Below are 22249 nucleotides of genomic sequence, written 5' to 3' on the forward strand. Positions count from 1 at the left end.
CGCCACCCGCGCCCAACCACCCACCATACAACCACCCACTATCCCACCACCCACTATCCCACCACCCACTGCATATTCCATTGCCATTGTCATTCCAAGAGTATTCCTGCTGGCGAACCGCACAATAGAGCGAGCGGAGAGCGACAACAATGTCACGGCATCTGCTATTGTCAGGGCACAATACGCCGATTTGCATTACTATCTGAGGGGCAGATACAGGAGTTGCGGGATATCCTGCGAGCAAAGAGGATATTGGCCAGGATCATTACTAGCTGATAGGTTGGAGAACTCAGAAAAAAGGCAGTTGAGTTTTAAATGCAAGTAATTAAGTGGGTTATACTCAAAATAGAAAGAATGATCCAATTGCATAAGCCATATTTTGAATGGTACCTTGAGATCTACATCTAAGTAAAAGAAAGAACCTTGCACTTCTAAATGGTTATTGTTCAATATATTTTCAATATATAATGAAATTGAATATTCAGCGTAAGCCAGTAGCAACCCACTCTGCTGCCGAGTAATAATACATTTATTTGCCAACTTTCGAGCAGCGAAGTGAACTTCCATCAATTTATGCCAATTTCAGCGTGTGCGCTCGACTAAACCGTTTAAAAATGGATGCAAATTAAATTCCCTATTTTGCCAAATGGAGGTGGAAAAGTTTTTTTTTGTTTTTTTTCGCAACAGCGGAAACGACAAACAAAAGCATGTCGATGGCTAAACAAAAAACCACGTGGAAATTGGGAAAATTTAGTTTGTGGTCATCCGGCCACGGATCAAATATTCATTGCAACCCGGACCTTGTTGCAAGTCCACGAACCACCCTCGCTGATGTGCGTGTGTGTGGGCGTAATGGTGTGGATGTGTGTCGCATGTATTTACTTCATATACAAATATATCATCCAAGTTTAAACTGCCGCAAAGGCTAAGGGCAATTGCTTTTGACAGTTATGCACAAATTTATGAGACAAAGTGCTGAGAATGGCGGCTGTGTGGTGGTTGGGGTATCAAGGAATCGTGGTATCGTGGTATCCGGGATTCCCCGGTGGTTGGGTCCGGACTTTAATTGAGTGAATCTAAGTGTGCTCCACTCACCCCCCCACACGCACACACACACATAAACACACTTAACCTGCTTTTCCCAGAAGCAGGCCGCCCCATCTATCCCCATTCGCACACGTGGACATCTCGAGGTGAGGTATCAGAAATTACTTACAATTCAAAACAAACTTTTTTGGCGCACAGCAACCTAAATTTGTAAGTCAACAATGGGCGTGAGAGAAGCAATCAGGGGCAGGAGTGGCCTAAGCGTTAGCCCAAAATCCGAAAATGTCGCAGTGGAAAACTTGTGGAAAGGACTTGCGGCCAACAGGCACAACGGGCAAGGACTTCACCAACTGCAAAAGTGAAGAAAAATTGTGCAAAAACTTTGGCTGATTTCGCCCAGTGCGCTTCATTTATTTCAACGATTTGTTGCCGGGCCAGGACAGGCCAGGAGAAAAAGCAAAAGGAAAAGCAAGAGCAGAACCAGAACCAGAACTAGGAGCAGGAGCAGGAGCAGGATTGTGTCCAAAGAGCAGCTGTTTTACTTCTTGATGGGTCCGCAGAAGCACCCAACAGAGAAATCCCCTCCAACAGAGAAATGCCGCCTGCCCCACATTCTGACTTTATCGCTTGAGTAAGTTGCCGCTGCCTTCCGTTTTATAATATTATAACGTGCGTTGTTTGTGCTTGAACAATTTTTCGGCGTTACCTTCGCCTCTGCTCTTATTGGAAAATTGCAAGTTGTCGCTGGTTGGCAGCAACAACAATGGACCAAACACAATCACACACACACGCACACTTAGGTGGCAGCAAACTTTTTCCCAGGGGGGAAGTTTGGGGACTTTAGAGTCTAGCTTCAGCTTCAGTTTCAGTTGCCGTTTCAGTTCCAGTTCGAGTTGGAGTTTGAGTTGGAGTTTAGGTAAATACCTTGCAGATTCTTATTTGAGTTGCCCCGTTTGAGTTGTGTTCCAAGTTTGAACAAACTGTTTGCGTGAGCTTCTATGTGAAGGGGATGTCATTAGGGGTCCTGCGAAATGAGTGTTTGAGGCCATTCAGGCAGCAGTGGCAGCTACAGCCAGCAGTGGCAGCTACAGCCAGCCTTTATCGCCGCAACTATCTGCCAACAAAGATGGCCAAAATGTCGGCCATTTCGCAGAGCCAACAAAAAGCGCACAATTGCAGGGTTTATCTTAGCGGCCATCGGCCAGGCACTTGCTTTTTATTTCGCTCGCATTAATTGCAAACTTTAATCGCCACAGCAACTGCGGCTATTTGTAGTCAAAGCTTTAGCCTGAGCTAGCAAATAGTTCAAGTCTTACTGACTAATTGGCCTAATTCCCTTGGCAAAACACACTAGTCCCTTGTGCTAAGCAGCTTCCCCATTGATTGATTCACATTATTGCCTATTGAAGTGTTGTCAATTGAAGTGTTTTGGCAGTTTAATGAATGAAAACATTTGAGGGATTTTCTTTCATGCAAATAGTTTCGTCAACTACCTAATTGGATGCCTAAACAGAAGGTCCTATTGAGCTTACCAGCCATATTTTGAAGAAGCTTGATATTATTAATCAGAGATTTTATTGAGCCTGCGGCCATTTATGTCCTTTGGCTTGACAAAAGGAATTTAGTATGTCAGCGATTTAATCATGCTGAACGGAATCGATAATCCGATTGATGCATGGATTTTTAAGTTGCCATTTAGTTTGCTATTATTAACATTTACCTGTGTTTTTGCCCACTTTTATTGTTGACCATATTTTTTTTCACAATTGAGTGATTTTCGTCCAATTTTCCGGCATGTAACATTTTACATATATCCCGAAAAAATATTCACTAAGCTGTAAAATGAGGAAAATAAATATGAAGCGGCTTTGAGCTTTTTCATGTAAATTTAATTGCTTGAAAAATAACATTTGCTTTCTGTAATGTATATATTGTATCTGAAATACTTAACTAAGCCCACATATATTGTGTTTCATGGCGAATTCGAGGGTTTTCAATTTCTTTAAGAGCCAGCGGACTTGAATCGCCTGCAGTGGCTGAGCGATCATGTAAAGTGGTGCAATTTTCGGCGGTTTGCCCAGTGGAAGTGGTCCATTTGTGGTTCCGTTTATTCAGGGTTCATTCACTCCACTCACCTTCGTGTTGCAGGACACAGAAGGAAATAAAAGTGGAAAAGGGGACAAATGCATGCATAGGCTGCAGCATTTTCGTTTACGCTGCTCCTAATTTTAAAGTATCCTTCAAGTGCTGGTCCTACAGCCACGCCCCTTTCGCGCCGCCCCTCCGCCTGACTGTCGCTAATGCCGTTGCTGTTGTTGTTGCTGTTGTTGCAGCTGCTGATGTTGTGTGTGTGTGTGCCGTTTGTGTGTGTTTGTGTGCGGCAAACATTTGCAAAAAGCGACACACGCTGCAAAACTGCACAATGAAGCTCCAGCCCTTCCCCCCACCGCCGCAGTCGCCCTTTCCCCCCTTCCCGCCCATCGCACATTGTTGCCGCTGCTCCTTGTTGCTTAACAAAAAGCATTAACACAATGCAGGCGCAGCATGACGGGGCCACGTTTCGGGGCCACATCCACACACACATCCACATCCACGTTCACGTACACAGCCACATCTACAGCGAAATCTACGGCCACATCTACAGCGACATCTACAGCCACATCCACATCCACATGCACATCCACATGCTCATCCAGACTCACATACACATGCATACTTGCAGCCAGCGAGTTGCAGTTGCGAGTGAAATCGGGAGCCAGTGGGCAGGAATGGCAAGCGGAGATGCAGTGCAGCAGGAGTGGCGGGATCCTCCACGCGGGTCGTGTTATGTACCGATATTGTCGTACGTAGAGAATATGACACCAGCAGGCCACCAACAGAGGAAGGAATAAAGTCCTGTTTACCGACTTGCATCTACTTAGTGCACAGCTTTCTAACTTTCAAAAACTGTTGCCTACTTATGAGGGCAGAATGTGAAAGACTGGGCTGCATTCGTTCTAAACATCTGTTGCACTCACTTATAACCTTTTAATGATATTTAACTTTATGGTTTTATTTAATGTTTATCTCTAGTTACTGTCAATAGATTTTTATTTCTCGTGTGCAGCTTGTGTGCAAAAAGCTTTAATCTTTCAGGTGGTAGATAGCCAAGTAATTTTGTTCAGCATTTTGTTGCCTGTCCAGACTTTGAAATCCAGGAATTTATTCAGCTGTTATCCAGGAGTGCATATTCCATATTCTTCATTGGCATGCACACATATTCCCCTGCACTCCTGCGACTACCAGGTATTAATGTAATGGCGATGGTGGACGCGGGGCGGGGGTGGCGGGGGCAAAGTGAGAGTGCAGCTGTTGCCGGTGGCGTTGCGTGGGACTTCCGCTGAAATGTAACCACAGAACAAGAGCCCGAGGGTGAAGGGCGAAGGGGCACGGGGAGCCGGCTGGGAGAAACGCCGGAGATATAAAGAGTCCCAGCGGACGGACTCAGATAAATTTGCAAGTGCACCGAGAAGAAAAGTGCAAAGTTTGAGTCCACCTGATGGCACTAAAGACCCGCGATGAGTACCTTTTTATATAAAGCACTTTTTAAGTCGAACGATTTCAGAAGGTTTATAAAAAGTAGGAAAAGTTATCAAACAAAAAACGTCGAGGGCGCAGACGGATATTAAACTTGCAACTACATTTATTTTTGCAGATTCCTGAGCAAAATGTTCATCATAAATGATAGGAAATGTGAAGTAGTATGACGTTACATTTCTATTTGCCTTAGAAATCCGACCCAAGATCCAATTAATACGATAATCCGTTTGAACAACAAAACAAGCAATTAATCCGTACATCCTCGACGCTCAGTGCCGTTTTATTGACCGCAATGAAACATGTGGAAAACGCTGAAGCCACAAAAATGCTCGCATCGAAATGCACCATCAATATTTGAATTGAACATGATATTTGAATATTGGACTCTGGAGTGCCACCACAAAAATAGAGTTGTACACCAGAATTGCTCACCTAAATCCTGGAAAGGATTTTATCTCTCTGTATTTTCATGACAGCCACGAGTTGGAGTCCGAGGAGCTGGGGAGTTCCCGAGTTGGGAGTAGGGAGTAGGGAGCTGGGGAGTTGGGGCACTGGCTGCTGCAAAGGGTAATTGCTAAGCAATTACCTTCTTGCCAAGATTAATGGTCATGGAGAAACTTGGAAATACTGCCGCAATGCTAACAATGACCCCAACACATGACAGCCTGGCTCGGATTCGGTGCAGGATTCGGTACAGGATTCGGTTCCCAGCTCGGAGCCCAGCTAAGTCGGGGATTTTACCTTTTTTTTCACATTTTCATTTCCATTTACTGCCTTTTTGTTTGAGGCATGAGCCATCCCATGGCCATGGGATAAATGAGGGCGGCACGGCATTAATTAGATGCACAGTGGGCGCGGCAGACGCGCGTGTGTGTGTTTTTTGCGCTTCGGCCGTGGCAAAAAACACGTCGAATTATGCAAATTGCTGGTGCTCCTCTGGCAATTGGCGGGAAAAAAGGACAAACACAGCTGGCTTTTTCACTTTGCGACTGTTGTGTTTTGCGTTCTTTAGCTGATTTCCAATTTGTTGTTTTGCCCACCACTCGCCGCTGACCTGCATCCATTTGGAGTTATTCCGTTCTGTTTTCGTAATTTCCACCGGATATATGTACTTTCAGGCATATTAAACTGCATTCCCAATCGCAATCCAATCCACGACACCGCAATCAACACCGCTGAACCGCCGCCTGCATTCGCAGTCGCAGTCGCAGAGTCGCAGTCACAGAGTCGCAGTTGCAGCAACGGAATCGGAATCTGCGGGGGGATTCCCCCATGGTTGCCCACTGCGCTTTACATAAATTATATTTCCGCCGGAAAAATTAACATTTTTATGAATTTCCTTTCACCAGTCGCGCATTGTGGTGTCGGGCAAAAAGTATAAAAAAAAAACAAAAACGTGGAGAATATAATAAGAGGGAAATAACCAGGCAGCGAAACGCAGTTCGCCGGAGTGGGCGCAATGTTCAGGGGGGCGTGCCACTGCAGCAGGAAGAGGAAGAGCCACCAGCAGAAGCAGCCGTACGCACACTGGCGCCAAGTTCTCGATTCTCAGTTCCCAGTTCTCAGCTCGCAGTTCACAGTTCGCAGTTCTCGAGGCCTTCTCTCAAAGCCAAGCTCCCCAGTGAGTGTTTCTCGCTTTTTTTTGGGGCCCAAGGAAGGAGGAAGCAGGGAGGGGGATTGCCATGAAAGCGGCAAAATGGCAAAACTGAGAACTGAAAATGAAATGTTGTTATTGAAATTGGCAAAGTTTTATGTGCGCACTTTTTACATAGAAATGCGGCCATGACTTGCTGCCGAAAAATGCTCCCAAGTCGTTGGCTTTGCCTTTTGCCTATTTATGCGCGCCGAGCTTGGAAATAAAGCGATTTGCCTCACTTTTTTGTGGCCTGTGTTTGCCGTTTTCCATTCAGCTTTTCGTATTCCTCCTATTTTTTTCTAGTGATATCCGCATATTTGTGCCAATGTGCCAGCATTGCGTTGGTGTAAAATGGCACAATACGGCAGCAACAACAGCAACGGCGAAATAAAGTGCCAGGAAACACATTTAATATCTACGCATAAAAAATAAAAGTCTGGCAGCCGGCAATGGAAGTGACCAAACGAAGCTACGACAGCGGACGTAGCAGCAGCAACGCAGCAGCAGCAACACGCAGCAGCAGCAGCAGCAACACTCAGCAGCAGCAACACAGCAGCAGCCACACGCAGCAGCAGCAACAACGACAGTAGCAACGCAAAGTAACAGACAACGGACAGCGGGCAGCGGTAGAAAAAGGACATTGAGCCGGCAGAGAGAGAGAGCAGAAAGGACGAAGTCGACGTCGTCGGTTGAAGGTCTTGTTTATTACGCTCGCCTAGCCAAATGCATAAATTTACGGACCGATGCGTGCAAACTGTACAAACTTAAAAGAAAAAAGAAATGGAAGCCAGGACGATGAAGGAAAGGCGGCAGGAGCACAAGCAGAAAGCCGGAGAAGCCCGAGTTGCAAAGGAAAAAGCGCCGGCGAATCGGAGCAGCAGCAGCAGCATCAGTAGCAGCAGCAGCAGCAGCAAAATCCGCAGCAACAGCAGCATCATCGGGAGCTGGAACAACTTCCAAGCCAAAGCTTACATGCACTGGACAAAAGAGGAGCGCAAAGGTGGCTGCGTGCTGTACACGTACACGTATTTAAACAAGTGCGGTCAACATTTTAGCACATGAGGTGCCGAAAGCTCAATGGTAGTTAAATAAAACAGTGGCCATTATCGCTACGTGGTTTCCATAAGCTGTTAAGCGCCATGTCATGAAGATCTTTTTATGACTTTGGGAAAACAAGTGGATTTCAAAGGCTATCTCCACACATTAACATATTTTGCATAAATGTTGCCTTCATCAAAGTAACATATTAATCAGTGGCCTCATAAAACATTTAATTGATAATTTGTGCTAGATTTTGACACAGCTCATCATGCATTATTGCTATTCTCATTAAGGCCAACATTCGATGGCACACATGGCGTATACGCAATGTATGCATATGCTTAAAAGCCAAACATTTTGTTATTAAATATATAACATGTGAATGTTGAAGCTTACAACGCATAAAGCTTTCTAGTCCCAGATAAAAGAGATTGGAATATTGATTAAAAATACTGGACCCATTACACCGGGCTAACAAAATTGGGTTGAAATTCAATTTAAATATTGATCAAAAAGGCGACTTTGCATGCAAACTATTTGCTATTTGCCTGAGCCCAGCTGTACACGAAAATATGAGTGGAATGTGTGCTCGCATACATACTTGCATACTGGAAATTCAATTTTAATTTAAATGCGAAACAAACACAATCAACCAAATGCGAGTGTAAGAACCTTAAAGCACACACACACACACACAAAACATGCATAAACTCTGGCAAACTGCACCTAATGGAAAAAGATTAGTCGAAAGCAACAGCTATTGTGGGGTTTGGGAGGGATATTTGCATAAACCAGCTCGTATTCAATGTGTAATTCCGATAATTAAGGGAAATCCACACCAGAGTACAGGGGTTTCTCTCAGTGCAGCTCTGGGCCAGGCCAAGCGAAAGAAATTACGCAGAGGCGAAAGAGATAAAAGGGCCGAAAGTGTGCAAAACAGGGCAAAAGGCGATCGAGGAAATGCAACAGAAATGAGAATTTATGTTTATGAAAATATTTTTACCCCAACCGCCATCCGCCGTCCGCCGTCCGCAATCCGCCCCGAGCTTATGAATATGCATGTGAATTGCGGGAGAGGAAAGAGGAACGAGGAACCGAGAAACAGGATGCGGAAGTGGGTGGCAAGAAGCAGAGCGGCGGGCAGAGCAGCCGGCAGAGCAGGCGAAGTGACGTTGAGGTGTATATTTATTAGCAGGCTGTGCACAGGAAGCTGCTAATGTGCTTGCCGCTTTTGACTGGCAGGCGGTGGGGCAATAACTGCCTAATGGTCCGTCATTTGTCTCTCGGCAAGTGTGGAGCTGCGGGGGGTGGGAGGGTGCGGGGGGATTTGGCTGGGTGGTTTATGAGTATGAGGCTCCATCAGCGGAGGGAATGTCACAGCCGCGTCTGGCTGGAACTCATTATGCGGTGGCATCACGCAGAGCTTTGATTAGCCGTCAAGGTCTAAATTATTTAAATCCAAACTTGACTTTATCCTGAGCTTCGGAGCTTTCCGTTTCGAGCTTAAAGCTGTGCAAAGCTCTGCTTAGTTATGGTAACTTTTTATGGCTAAGCTCCGCAGGACCTTTTCTATTTCCCCGTGCTAAAACATCCCTGGCCAAAGATCCCTCACCAAATGTCCCTGAAAATCCCTTCAAACTTGAACGCAACGCATGTTAGCACGTTAGCACTTCTCCTTGTTCTTCTTTGCTCCATTTTGGGGTCCTGCGGGTCCTTCGTTCACTTCCGCCGCTGATGGAGGTTGAGTCTCTGGTTTTGGCGTGGCTGGAAATACATATTTAATAATTCAAAGTTGACTGCTATAAAATCTCAGCGGGTGTCCATATTTCAGGGCGGTAATTTCACATTGTTCGGCTTGCCAGCCGCACGGACCAGAAGCTGCAACTGGAGGCAAGTGGAGGCAACTGAGAAACTGGGAAACTGGAGGCCTGCCAAGCAGGTGGGCCCGCACAAATGCCGCCTTTTTGTACCCAGTATGCGTAAGTCTAGAGAGTAGACTCGCTATCGTAAATAAGATTGCTAATGGTCGGGCTGAAAGGGCCTTTCATGTCGAGAGTTTCACGCCTAGAAGGTCTGACTAGAAAATTCTTTATTGCTTTGAGTCTATATGCATAAATACTCGGAAAATAGAGTAAGCAAATTTGGAAAAATGTAATCAAACTAAATATTTTAAGAATTCTACTTTGATTTTTTAACTTGTACCTTATTATAAATATATCTTCTCAAAAATGCCTTTGAATGTAATAAAATTAATAATCTTCCTAATAGATTTAATATATATATGTATCTGCTTGCAGCTTCTGTTCAGGTTCAGCCCTCCAATTTCCAAGGAGCTGCTTTTGAGAAAAAGGAAATGGAAAACCCAACCGTCTAAGTACCGGGTATCTGATGGTCTGTTTGCCCGCCACTTATAGAACGGCGTCCTAACTGGTTTTTAGTCCGGTTTCGGGATTGGCTTTGTGTTAATGTGAGAGTTTACTTAGCCGGCGCTATTTCTGTTCCCGCTTTAAGGCCATTGAGCTGGGGCGCTTCCTGGGGGAAATTAACCTCTTGCCGTGGGGCAATTGTGTACAGCAAGTGCGCCGTGCAGTTGCTCTTTGGCCCCGGCTTTGTCAGTTACACCACGTTTCCACCTCATCTGACCCCCTATATATTGCTCCATCCGCTTTGATGATATGGATCAAACGATTTTGTTTGCAGATTAAGCTACATGGTCCGACACCAGCTACTCCGCAACCAACTCCCGTGAACCATAATAGCAGAAAAGCAGAACGGCAGAACGGCAGAACAGCAGAAAAGCAGTTAGCGGCAACAATCGCGTGTCGCATGCGAGGAATGACAGCCCTAGGCCCTGTGATTCGATGCCATTCTCTGGCAATTGCCGCAAAATGCCTGGCACTTTGCACTTTGCAGTTTACAGTTTGCACTTTTGTGCACCGCCACAGCACCGAACTTAAATTGAGCCGAAAACAAACAATTGGGGCTGGCCAAATCGAATGGAACTAGAACTCGACCAAGACCAAGACCAAAAGGACTCCTACAACCAGGCGGGCCATTCATTATCCGCACTTTGATTTTAAAGCTAGTCAGCAAATCACTTAAATCTCCCTTGTGCAAAAGTCGTGGCCAACTTAAATCGCATGATAAATGTTTTCTTAGGCCCCACTCGCACACCCTCGAATTGCTGCACCAAGGGGTATATCGATTGGGTGGCCAGCTGGTTTACCGTGCGGGCTGCTGGGTATTTGATAATTCAATTACTCGACTGTTTGCTCTAGTTTCATCTGGCTGCTCACTGTGTGGCTCCAGCCATCGGTTGAATATTTAATAGAATCTTTTGCATTTCTTATGTGTTTCCAAGTGTCAACGGGCTTCTAATTTGATTTATGACCGACAGAGTTATGCCCCAATAATAATATCGAGAGATAAACTTTATCCCCTTGCTCGTTGTTCCTTGTTCCTTGCTGCTAGTTTCTTGTTTATTCCGGGAAGATGCCAAGTCCGGACTAACGATGACTAAGGCCTTTTAAATGCTGTCGAAAGATGTCATTGTTTTGGACAAACTTCGCAGTGTGTGCTTTCCGCTCTCGTTCCTGCTCATAAGTTATGCATGCCAGCTGGATGGAGGAGCTCCAGGATACTTAGAACAATGTGGCTTGTCAGGTCCTAATACCTGATAATCAATTGCTAAATGCTGGCTAAATAATTGATTGTCGTTTCGCTGCCCCGTCCAATCAATCAAATTTGGGGCTCCGCTGTTATTTAGCTAATTAGCAAATTAAAAATCCCTAGTTGCGCTTCTCCGCTTTTCGCCACGTTTTTAAAGAGTTTTCCTCTGCGTGCTGCTGCATGGAAAACTCATTAGTAATTAAATGTTTTCCGGCGCGTCTACGCCCCGTAGTTTCTCAACACTCTGTCCTTGTCGCTCCAGCAGCTCTCTCGCTCCCTCCTCCTCCGCTCCCCTCCCTTCCAGCCTGTCCCTGTTGTCGTTGTAGTCGTCGTGTTCGCACAGCCAGCACTTCCGCACTTCCGCCCGCTGATGATGCTGGTTCCGAATCTGCTCCTGCTGTTGATCCTAGCCTCCTGCCCCCCGCCCCGAAGTCTTCATATTCCTCACTGCCTCTGCTTCTGTTGACGCATTCACACACACACTCGCAGCAATACCAATACCAACACCAGGGCAGACAAGGCGAACTCAGGGCGTATACGCACTTTTCCTACCTGCCACCTCACTTCGCACTTCGAGGGTTATATATTATGTTCAGCCTCGGGAGCTGAAATTAATCATGATTGATCAATTGACTTTCTTTGTTGAACTTTTCAAGATAACTCTAAAAATACTTTCAGCCTAATTAGATCCACGCTACTAAGGTTGCAACTTTCCAAGTACATCCACAGCCATACATTTTGGCCTAATTGGATACGGAAAATAATGGCAGGCGTTAGACTGCAAGGCAGCAATGAATCAAAGGATTTTATCACGAGACAACTATGTGTGTTGTGTCTTTAGTATGACAAGTCGGTGACAAGGTCCTCGTTCTTGATTGATTCAGTACTGCTGAGCTACTGCTATTGGCCTTCACAGTGATTGATTCAGTGGTAAAAAGGTATTTTTGCGCTGACCCAGTTATTCACATTCAATATTGACCATTTCGAAGTATAAGTAGCTGTGCTTCTTGTTTAAGATTATCTGTATGCTTACCGTGTAGCCAATTTTCTTATTAATAAAAGATTTTCATCTGAAAAATGAGCTTGTTCTGTAGCACATGGCCTTGCCAATTCAACCAGAGGTTGTAGCTCAGAAGTCCAACTGAAAAAGTCCAAGAGGTGGGTATCCGGTAGTCGCAATACTACCCAGCGGCTATCCTTTAGCCCGGCAGTGCTGTTGTTGGCCAACGCAGCGTATTAAGCCCGTAAACAAGTCTACAAGCAATGACTCCGGTTGAGGCAGCGCCAAGGGCTACGGATACGGCTCCGAAAACGACTACGGGGAGAGAGCCGGAGGCTGTAGCTCCTACTGGGCTGCAGCCCTGAGCATGATTTGTTGCTGACAGCGTCTCAGGCAGCAGCAGCAGCAGGAGGAGCAGCAGGAGGAGCAACGGGAGGAGCAGCAGGAGGAGCAGCAGCATCGGCCGGAGTCGAGGCTGGGTTTGATTTATTTCTCGTTGTACAATTTATGAGTGAAGGTGAAGCGGCAGCAACAACAGCACCAACAGCACCACAACATCCGGCCCAGGGATCCCTCCATCGGCCGGACGCACGGCCGGGCTCAGCTCTTGCAATTCATTGGGCTGAACCCGAGAAGCGTCCTTCCAAAGGGGTCATGTTCCGGAATCCGACGGCGGCAGTGGGCTGAGTCCTGCCACTGGGACTGGGACTGCGAATGTGACTGTCAGGCAGCGCGTGTTTTAGATGCGTAAGATTCCCCAAAAGATTTGCGAAATGCCGGGGGGAAAAGAAAAGCGGGCACCACGACATGCTTACGCCCATGTACCCAGCTACACCAGCTCCACCGCCCTTCTGGCCCCCCGTTTTTTAAACCCTCTCCTTTTCGCCGGATTGTGATGGATGCTCGCCTACTTTGGGCTTTGGGCTCCGGGCTGTGCTGTGCGGTTTGCGAAGATGTTCCATCTTCTCGATGGAGCCACCCAGCACAAGCAGTCCTTGCGTGCAGACCCATTAGCGGCTGGGAACGTCTTTTATTTCAATTACCACCACCTTATGCAAAATTCAGCGAACACTTGGCAATAAGGAGATGCGTTATGCGGCGTGCGGCATGTTCCATCCTTGCGAGTCCTCCTTACCCGGCCATTACTCATTGTGTGTTGCCTGCTTGGCGGCGCCTTTGAAGCACTTGGAATTGTCACTGGAGTCGGAGTCCCTGCATTCAGGTACTTATTGCCAAGATATCCCATTGTGGCAACAAACTTTGTCCGAGAACTTCGCCTGTAATTGCCGTCAGACAGTGGCGCGTGGAGTGTGGAGTGTGAATTATGCACGCCTCAAATGTTTCAATTACCCTGCTCCAGGCACACCTGTCGTCGCACTTTCCCTTCGCTTCCCCGAAAAAAGTTAAAGTGTTCCGGCTTTGATGCTTCGTTGCCTGAGGGGGGAGGGGGAGGGGGGTTGGCAAAGTATGTACTGATGACCCGACCTGACCTTATCGTATTTCAATTACCGCCGACACCCACAACGCACCGCCCCGGCAATTAAGCGGCATAATCCGGGTCGCAGGATGTCGGAGGCGGAATTGGATTCGCCGAAGGGAGACGTCCACATTCATATCGCCATCAATCATTGGACGGCGGAATGAAATTGCAACCGATTCATCATAATTAATCTAGATCTCGCCTATCTATTATTAAGATTAAACATTTATTTACATTCGTTACGGTTTCGATTCGATTCGGTTTCGGTTTCGGATTCGATTGCTCGCTTTGGTATCTCTAGGTATGCGATCGTGTGTGAGCACAATGTATCTGTCTTAATCGCCACATAGCCAAGATGACTATATATAGGACCATATATAGCCAGCACATGTGCACTGTCGACCTATTTACTTAATTACGTATAAAAATACTTAGAGACTGAGCCACAAAACGCAAACACAAACGTAAACAAAAACTCGATTTACATATTTACAAGACAACGCGACATCGACGTCGTTAACCTCCGCATCTAGCCATTTTCCACCGGGCTCCTCCAATGTGGGCGGTTACTGTGACGGGGGGGCGTGGCCTGTAACGAGATGATGACTACGACTCCTGAGCTGATGGCGGCATTAAAAATCACCGACTTACCCGGCTCCCAGGGCTCCCAGGACTCCAGACATCGAACATAAGTTGCCGCTCGTCTTTGGCTCGGCTCGGCTTAGCGGGTAGAGTGGGATGTGCGGGGTATGCGGGGTATGTGGGGTATGCGGGGCTGGAGGTTGGAGGGGGCCAGCAGGACGACCAGCAGGACCGCCAGGAGCAGCAGGGGCAGGGGGGGCAGGACCAGCCTCGAGCCCAGCTCGTGCTGCATGGCCGCGTGCTGCTCACTCTTAATGATATGCACAAAGACGCTGTCAGAATCTGTTGGGAAAAGGTGGCAAACGGGGGAAAACGGGGAAAACGGGTGGGTTGGGCAAATTGTAAAATAAATATTTTAAGTCGCTGCTTATTAAAGGGAAGGATTTAAATATTAAAGCCGGCTTAGCCTGCACGAAAGCAAGTTAAAACAATTATCTGAATGCATAGTGGGAGTTTGTGTTGCAAAAGCATTAATACAGTAACTAGCTGTTGTAATAATATCAGGTATTTTTGTTAAATGATATCTCATTGAATAAATAACAATAATAACTGTACATTGCTATATTTGAATAAATTTTCATAATTGAGTTTAAGCCGTTTTACATATGCAGAAAACCACTTTTAACTGTATGCCTTGTAGCAATGGATAAACCGAAGGCAGTATATTTTACATTGCAGCTGATCACAATGTATACACATACATAAATAAACAATTGCATTAATTTGATTTTCAATATTTGATGGTTAATTTACGTTGTTTATATGTGCGACTACTTTTCGCTAGTCATGTGGATGCGTAAATATTTAATACGAGTCAGTTGGTGGCATGTTTCAAATGTAATTAAGTATTTAATGAAATCGAGCTTGGTTTTGCAAAACTGACAGTTTCATCTTCGGCTAATTGGATTTCAATTAAATTTCCGACGTTCTCTTTAATCACATATGTACCATTTGTACCCAGTGTCCTTAATCTAACGGGGCACACTAGACTTCTAAGGACTCACTCGAGTTGTCCGCGGAGCAGGTGTAGTTGCCGGAGTCCGTGTGCAGGACGCGGGATATCACCAGGTTGCTGGTCTTCATCTGCTGCTCGGAGACCACGCGGATGCCGCCCCGCGCGGAGTCGCTAACCAGCTCCGTGTCCTTGTGCCACAGCATGTGCGTGTAGGGTCCTGGAGCCTGGGGTGCGATGCACGTCAGATTGATGTCGCTGCCACTCTGGATGAACAGCTCGCGGTTGGCCAGGATCTGGGCCTTGGAGGCTGTCAAAGAGCGGCGCCGATTTCGATTAATGGGTATGTCAACAAGTTGCCTATTGGGTGGATTCATGCCTCATGCCCCGTGCCCCGTGCCCCGTGCCCCGTGCCCCATGCCCCATGCCCCTTGCACCATCCGTATTCCCAGCTCCATGCCCTTCCTACCCATTTGTCGTGTGATGTACTGGGCTGTTTGATAAACTAATTTGTCAAAGTAATCCCAGCTATTTGCGCCCTTGGGCTGCTGTCTAATGGGAGATGTAAGCAACGTCTACATGCCCCAAACAAGACCGCCAATCGATTGAGATTCAAAGGGGGTAATAAAACTGCTGGCACTCGGGGCTCAATTTCGATTGAATAATTATGTTGGGTCATGAATTGGGTTCGCCAATTGTACAATTTTAAGCGGATTCTAATGGATTTGAAATGTTTAGCGGTATGTACATACCGACACAGAATTATTGTAAGCCCTTCGATTCGTTTTAAATACGAGGATATTATCAGTAAATATTGGGAATATTCGTTTGGGTCGTTTTGGGGTACTAGTACAAAATCCGTAGTTCATGAGGCATTACTTTATCGACATAAGTCCAGGTAGCAATCCCCAGTGAAGGATACTCACTCACGACGACCAGCTTGTAGGCCAGACTGATCTTGGGCTCCGTGGACACCTGGCACTCATAGACGCCGGCATCCCTCTGCTGCACCGACACGATCTTGAGCACCCACTCGTCGGAGTTGTCGATGTGCCGCGCCAGGAAGCGCTGATCGTTCGTGTAGGTCATGATGCCGATGGTCAGGATGTGGAGATCCCGTTGCCGGATCCAGGACACCGCCCGGTCGCCCAGGTGGCGCACGCGGCAGTGGAGACGGGCTGTGGTGCCCAAAGCGGCGATGATCTCCCGATCTGTGGAGTTGTCGAACACGGGATCGATGGCATCGTAATTATCTGGTATCAGGTTGGACAATTCCTCGGCGGCGGCCAGATGGCCTGTAGAACAATTAAAGGATTATGCTTATGTAAATGCGGTACACAACGATATAAATTTTATTGACTGATATTAAAGAAACAAAAGTTACCCCAGCGGATTCAGAATCTATGCAAATATCTTGTTAGTACATAAAAGCTTGCTTTTATTACAAGAGCCCAGATACCCAAGCTGCCCATTAAACATTCCCTGGGTACTTCATTCCAGCAGTTGTATCTGAACGTCAATCTAAACGTATTCAAGTGCATTCCAGGGGCTTGAGCCCAGGGGCAGGCATACAGATGGACTCAGGAAGCGTCGGATAGATAGACAGCCAGACAGCCAGACTGGCAGATAGATAGATGAATAGACAGATATGCAGACGGACAAACGGACGGACGGACAGACGAACGGACAGACATACGGACAGATGAACGGACAGATGGATGGTCGATTGGGCGGCTCAATCAGCTGGTGGGGTTGCCTCAGCTGGCAATCAGCATTCATTTGATTAACGAGTATTTGTGCTTAATTTATGCCGGAGCTTAAGCATGCACCCCTTCGCCGCCATTCCCATTCCCATTCCCACGTTTATGATCCATCGCAGGGCGGCCAAGTGATTTATGTGGGTGGTGGTGCTATTTGTGCTATTGGTGCTGTTGGAGCTGCAGCTCCACCGCCCAAATGGCGATGTATTAGCCAACTAATGCGCTAATAATCCATGAGTGCCTAAACAAATACAAACACAAATACAGCTGTGCGTGAACTGTGGGGCGACTGGTACCACTCGATTGGTTATGTGGATATGCGGATATGTGGAGTGGATAAACACACATTGATTTATAGGCCGGGATCCATATTGTGTGCCAGTGTGGTTGGGCAAATTTAGCTATCAAATATCAAGCAATAAAATGACGTTAAACACTTAATTGAAACTGTTGCTGCCCAGCCGCAAGCGATGACTATGTCGATGCTTTAGCTTTCGCATTTTGCTTTTGCCTTTGCTTTTGCTTTTGGCCTGGCCAAGGCACTTGAACTGAAATTGCTTTTTATGCTGGCCACAAAATAAAAAACTCCCTTACCCACACACACACACACACAGACACACACACGTTCCCGCACAACGGCAGGAAATATGTAACAACATAAAAATTTTTAATAAAAGTTGCGTATTTACATACAAAGTGCGGCGGGGTGGCAAGTTGGAAAATTGCCGGGTCGAACCGCAACCGCAGCTTCAGTGGCCATGGCTAACGCCTCTGCAGGACCTCAACGAGGACCTCAACCACCTCCTCCTCCTCATCCACCTCATCCTCCTCCCCTTCCATCTCCATATCCCCATCATGCCGAGCTGCAGTTCCCCAAGCGGGCCCTAAACTGAGTTCAGGTGCCATAAATTACAAATGAGCAATTGCAGCTGCTCCTGGCCCCGCTTCAAACTCACTCGCAGCAGCGAGATGCGAAATAGATGGGATCATAAACAATTCCTGACAGCTGGGAGTGCAGATTACCAAATGCAGATCCCTCTTAGAGATCGGTTACCCATTAGGGAGCACGGTGCTCCCTGCCGGTGCGAAAGCGAAGCGGTGAACCACATTAAAAGTTTGCAGTGTTTAATTGAATAAACCATGGAGGAAACTTTTTAATGAAAAACATATGTGTGCAAAAATAACTAACCGGAAAAGTTACTTTCCATAAGTGTAATTTAATAGCCAAATTTGTTTTTAGGGATTTCATAAACATGAAACAATGGTAGTACAAATTCACAAAGTAATAAATTTATGAAAATAAAACTTTTTTTCAAACTTATTCATTTGGCAAATTATTTGTGAGATTATTTTTAAGCAAAAGGTATAACTTTTTTTTAATCAACTATTACGAAGTTGCTTTCTTTTATTCAAGGCGTAATCTTTCAATCTTCAAGTTGTGTTCTTTTAGTTCCTTCTATTTATTATCTCAAAATAATCGCAACTAATTAAAATTAGCCATTAGTTTTTTAATTTCACTAATTGCGCTATAAATAAATGTTGACTCCTTCCCCTCCGCCTTGAAGGTGGAGTATTAATGTGCCTCCATCGAGAGATCTGTGGCCCTGTGTAATCCCCGCCATATCCCTCAATCTAATTGGAATTGCTTCGCGCTCCACCATTTCCCACTTCCCAATCGGAATCCGAATCCGATTCCAATTCCGCTTTGCAATTCTCATTTATTATGCCATTTCTGATGCGAGTGCCCAGTCCCCGATTGGCTTAACCCTTTGAGTGTTGTCTGATTAGATTTAAATCCGTACTCACCGAAGTATTGGCTGCTGCGCCGGCTCTGCTTGTCGACTGGAGCGGTTAATCCCATGATCACGAGCAGCGCCATAAAGTATTCCACCAACATTTCATGCGCAATTTGTGGGGCTCTCGAATTACTTATAACTGCAGCCAGGACGCGAAGGACCAACGGCGAGGAGCAGGAGCCAAATGGGGAGGACGACAACAGAAAAGTAATTAAAATAAATGATGGCAATCGCGGAACTCGACTCGACTCGACTCAATTCAACTCGAACCGAACCGAACCGCACCGCACCGACTCTACTCGAAAGGCAACACACAAAAGATGAAGATGAAGATGAAGGATACTCGCCACCAGCCCCCAGCCCCGCCCACTGTGTAGCCCACAATTGTGGAGAAACAATAACTGAAAGGGATTAGGCTCTGGGCTGCGTCTTATCGGTGCTCCGGAAACCGCAGCACATTCATTTAAACTGATGACAAGACCGCAGTGCGGTCGAGTTTTCAATCACCATGACGCCCACAGGACAGGAACGAGCTGAAGATGTCCTTGTGAGTGTTTGGTAGTGGGAGAGGGGGGAGCGACTGTTGGGTCGTTAGAAGGATCCTGGAAGTGGGGTGGTCGGATTCGAGCTTTCGGTAATTTCTTCATTACACACTAAGCTGTCCATTCAATTGCTTCTGGCCAGCGGTTGAGGAGGAGCAGCAGCATTTGCCTCGCCCGCAGGCAGCAATTTCGCTCTGGTCACGTTCCGATAATACACTTAATTATATTCGACAGGGACGTGGAGCGAAATGGGGAAACGGGGAAATGGGGAGACGGGAAAACGGAGTGCTGGTGCAAATGAGAAGCAGAAGCTACCTTTTCCTATGAGCGGACTAGATTCGGTGGCCGTGGTCGGAGTAAATGTAGCGCGAACTGCGTGCCGCCATCTCATGCGCAACGTAACGCATTCGAGCGCGTTGCGTTTGTGTCCTCTTCCGCGGGGACAGGTCCTTGGCTTACGTAACAGCCCTTACGCTACGTAAGGAGCACTCATCCCCACACTCCGTCACACCAGCGCCACGCCAGCAACTCGCCAAATCAGTCACTCCAATGACGCGATTCCAATTCCAATTCCGATTTGGATTCCCCGATTCCGATTGAGACGCCAGATACGGGATACGAGATACGAAAGCCAGCCGAGCGGGCCGAACACGAGTCACGGCTAGCGATTCCCAGAGTCACGGGTAGCAGTTCACGGGTCACGGGTCACGGGAAACAGTTCACGGGTTCCCCGAGTTTCCGGTTTGTCAGCGCTCGTTGCGTGTGTGTGGCTTGAGGCGCGGTAAACAACTGAACGGAGCTGCTCCAGCGAAACCTCCAACAATATGCAAATCTCCAGGAGCAGCGGGAGCAACAGTGTCCTTGCGCCGGCGCAGCTGCAACATGTTGCGGCAACATTTATTGGAGCCAAATTGAATGGTAAGCCATGGTGATGGGCTGGGGCGTCGGAGGGTTAAGGCCTGCTCCTGCATGTCCTTAAAGTTCATTGGAGGTGCGTGGCTGAATGTGCTTATGAAATATTTAGTAGGGTGCGTTTGATTTGTGTCACGCAAGCAGCAGACAGCAGCAGATCGGCGGCGGCGACAGAAAAAAAGAAAAGGAGCAACAATGGAACAGCACCCGGGAGCAGCAATGATGACACAAAACAACATCAATAATAGAAGGCGGAAAACTCATGCATGACAAGGCGCCTTTTTAAGCCAGCCTTTTGCAATTGAAAGTGGCAGTGGCAGCAACAGACAACCACCCACACACACACCCACACATACAGCACTCGAGTGCCACGCATTGTGCGCCCATTGTGTCAAAGCGGAAACGGATATGAAGCGGCCATGGTGCTGTTGCTGCTCCTGCTGCTGCTGCTGCTGGTGGTGCTACTCCCTAGTCCTGCCCCGCCCCATGTTGCTGCGCTGCCGCTGGGCGACTTATCAAAATCGATGAGGCAACATATGGTCGATTTTAATTTTCTAACATATCTCTCTGCACGCACACAGACAGGCGACACACGAGCCATTGACACGACACAAGCCACTGGAATACACACAAATACACATACACACATACACTTGCAGGCAGACTGGCATCCTCACCTCGGAAAGTCCTTCTTCCTTTGCCACACCCCGTCGACTGCAGTGCCCCCCAAATCCGTTTAGCATATTTTCTTTGGAAATTGAATTTCCAAGTTATTATAAATATTTCTCCAATAAATGCAATTTGAGTGGAATTCTTTCTCCGTCGCGTCGTGTGCTTCGACTTCCTCACCTACTCCTCACCTAGTCCTTACCTACTTTTAGCATGTCCTGGCGAATCAAATAGACAACAGGACGAGCGGGCGCCCGTGTTGGGCTAGACCACCACCCACGTCGCTCATATTATTTTACACTAACAAGCCAAACATTCCTTAAATTTAACAAGCGGCGACATTTTGCCAGCCCCTCATCCATCTGTTTTAGCCCTAAGTGAATTCTGTTTTCATCGCTGTTTTGTCAGTGGAATAGGGGTGCAAAATTATGAAAAATGTTTACTATATACATAGGGGTAAAAGTCGCCAGAAAATTGTTGCAAGAATGTAAGGCGCTTAAAGTGTGGTTGTGGGCCACGATAACTTTTGATCCGTTGCCGGTTGCCGGTTGCCAGTTGCCTCGAAAAGAATGCTTTAATATGCTGAATTCAATATTTCAAAGCAGACCGTTGAAAGGATCACTTTCGCTGAAACTTCTGGAGTGGAACGACAAGTATCATTCTGTGTCGTCTTCTTTTCATAAACAGTGATAACTCAACTGCTCTTACATGCTCTGCGCTTGGAGACCATAAAGTTTGAAATGTGTTTCTTTAAGAATTCGCAACGAAGTTGGTGTTGGACTAACTTTACAACTATTCATGCTCTAAGAGGAAAATAACTTTGTTCGATGGCTTAAGATAAATGCAACAGAACGTTACTTTCGTGTTTGAAGTGAGCTGCAGGCTCGTGCGCTATAGCGAATCCCCACTGTATTTGTTATGACTGTGGGGTTTCGCCGCTTTGCGTCTTCGATTTGGACATTGATTGCATACAGAATTGATGGAAACGCTGCCATTCGCTGCTCCTTCCTTGCTGCTCCCTCCTGGCTGCTCCCTCCTGGCTGCTCCCTCCTGGCTGCTCCTTCCTGGGCGCCCCTTATCCCAACCACTTTGGGAAGCCCTTCCGCTCGGAAGTGCTGGGCTGGGAACACGGGTATGGATGTGGGTATGGGTATGCGGATGAGGGAGGAACGACTGTCGTGTGTAAAATTGATAACTTTGTTTGTGTAAACAGCGACGCGACATATCGCCCTCCATGGGAGCTTCCTCCACATCCCGCATCCTGTGCCCCACACCTTTCCCCCTTTCCCACCTCCGCCGCCATGCCAGACCGACAAATTTTCCGACATGATGTATGTTTTCGGGGCGTGTGCGTGTTTATATCGCGTATACGTACCGCTGACTACACACTGGCACTGCGACTCGAATTATCGGTGTCAATTTTTATGCTGCTACGTGTGCGAAATTTAACAGAGCGCCAACTGATGAGTGAACCTGTAGACACATCGCCTGGTCCACGTACCCGAAAGCAAGAGCAAAAACAAA

At 46.9% G+C, this 22249-nt stretch overlaps 1 protein-coding gene across 1 annotated transcript; it reads right to left on the reverse strand.

Moving 5' to 3' along the window:
* Window positions 1-13753: 13753 nt before the first annotated feature.
* LOC122621348 (zwei Ig domain protein zig-8) lies at window positions 13754-19833 on the reverse strand. The gene is made up of 6 exons (XM_043799188.1): window positions 19460-19833; window positions 18613-18741; window positions 15973-16341; window positions 15099-15356; window positions 14104-14376; window positions 13754-14041 (listed from the first exon to the last, which is right to left on the reverse strand). Exons 1-5 carry the CDS (start codon window positions 19533-19535, stop codon window positions 14174-14176), a joined length of 1035 nt encoding a protein of 344 aa, XP_043655123.1. The 5' UTR covers window positions 19536-19833; the 3' UTR covers window positions 13754-14041; window positions 14104-14173.
* Window positions 19834-22249: the final 2416 nt, after the last annotated feature.

Source organism: Drosophila teissieri, chromosome 3R (assembly GCF_016746235.2).
Source record: "Drosophila teissieri strain GT53w chromosome 3R, Prin_Dtei_1.1, whole genome shotgun sequence".
NCBI classification, from domain to species: Eukaryota; Metazoa; Arthropoda; class Insecta; order Diptera; family Drosophilidae; genus Drosophila; species Drosophila teissieri.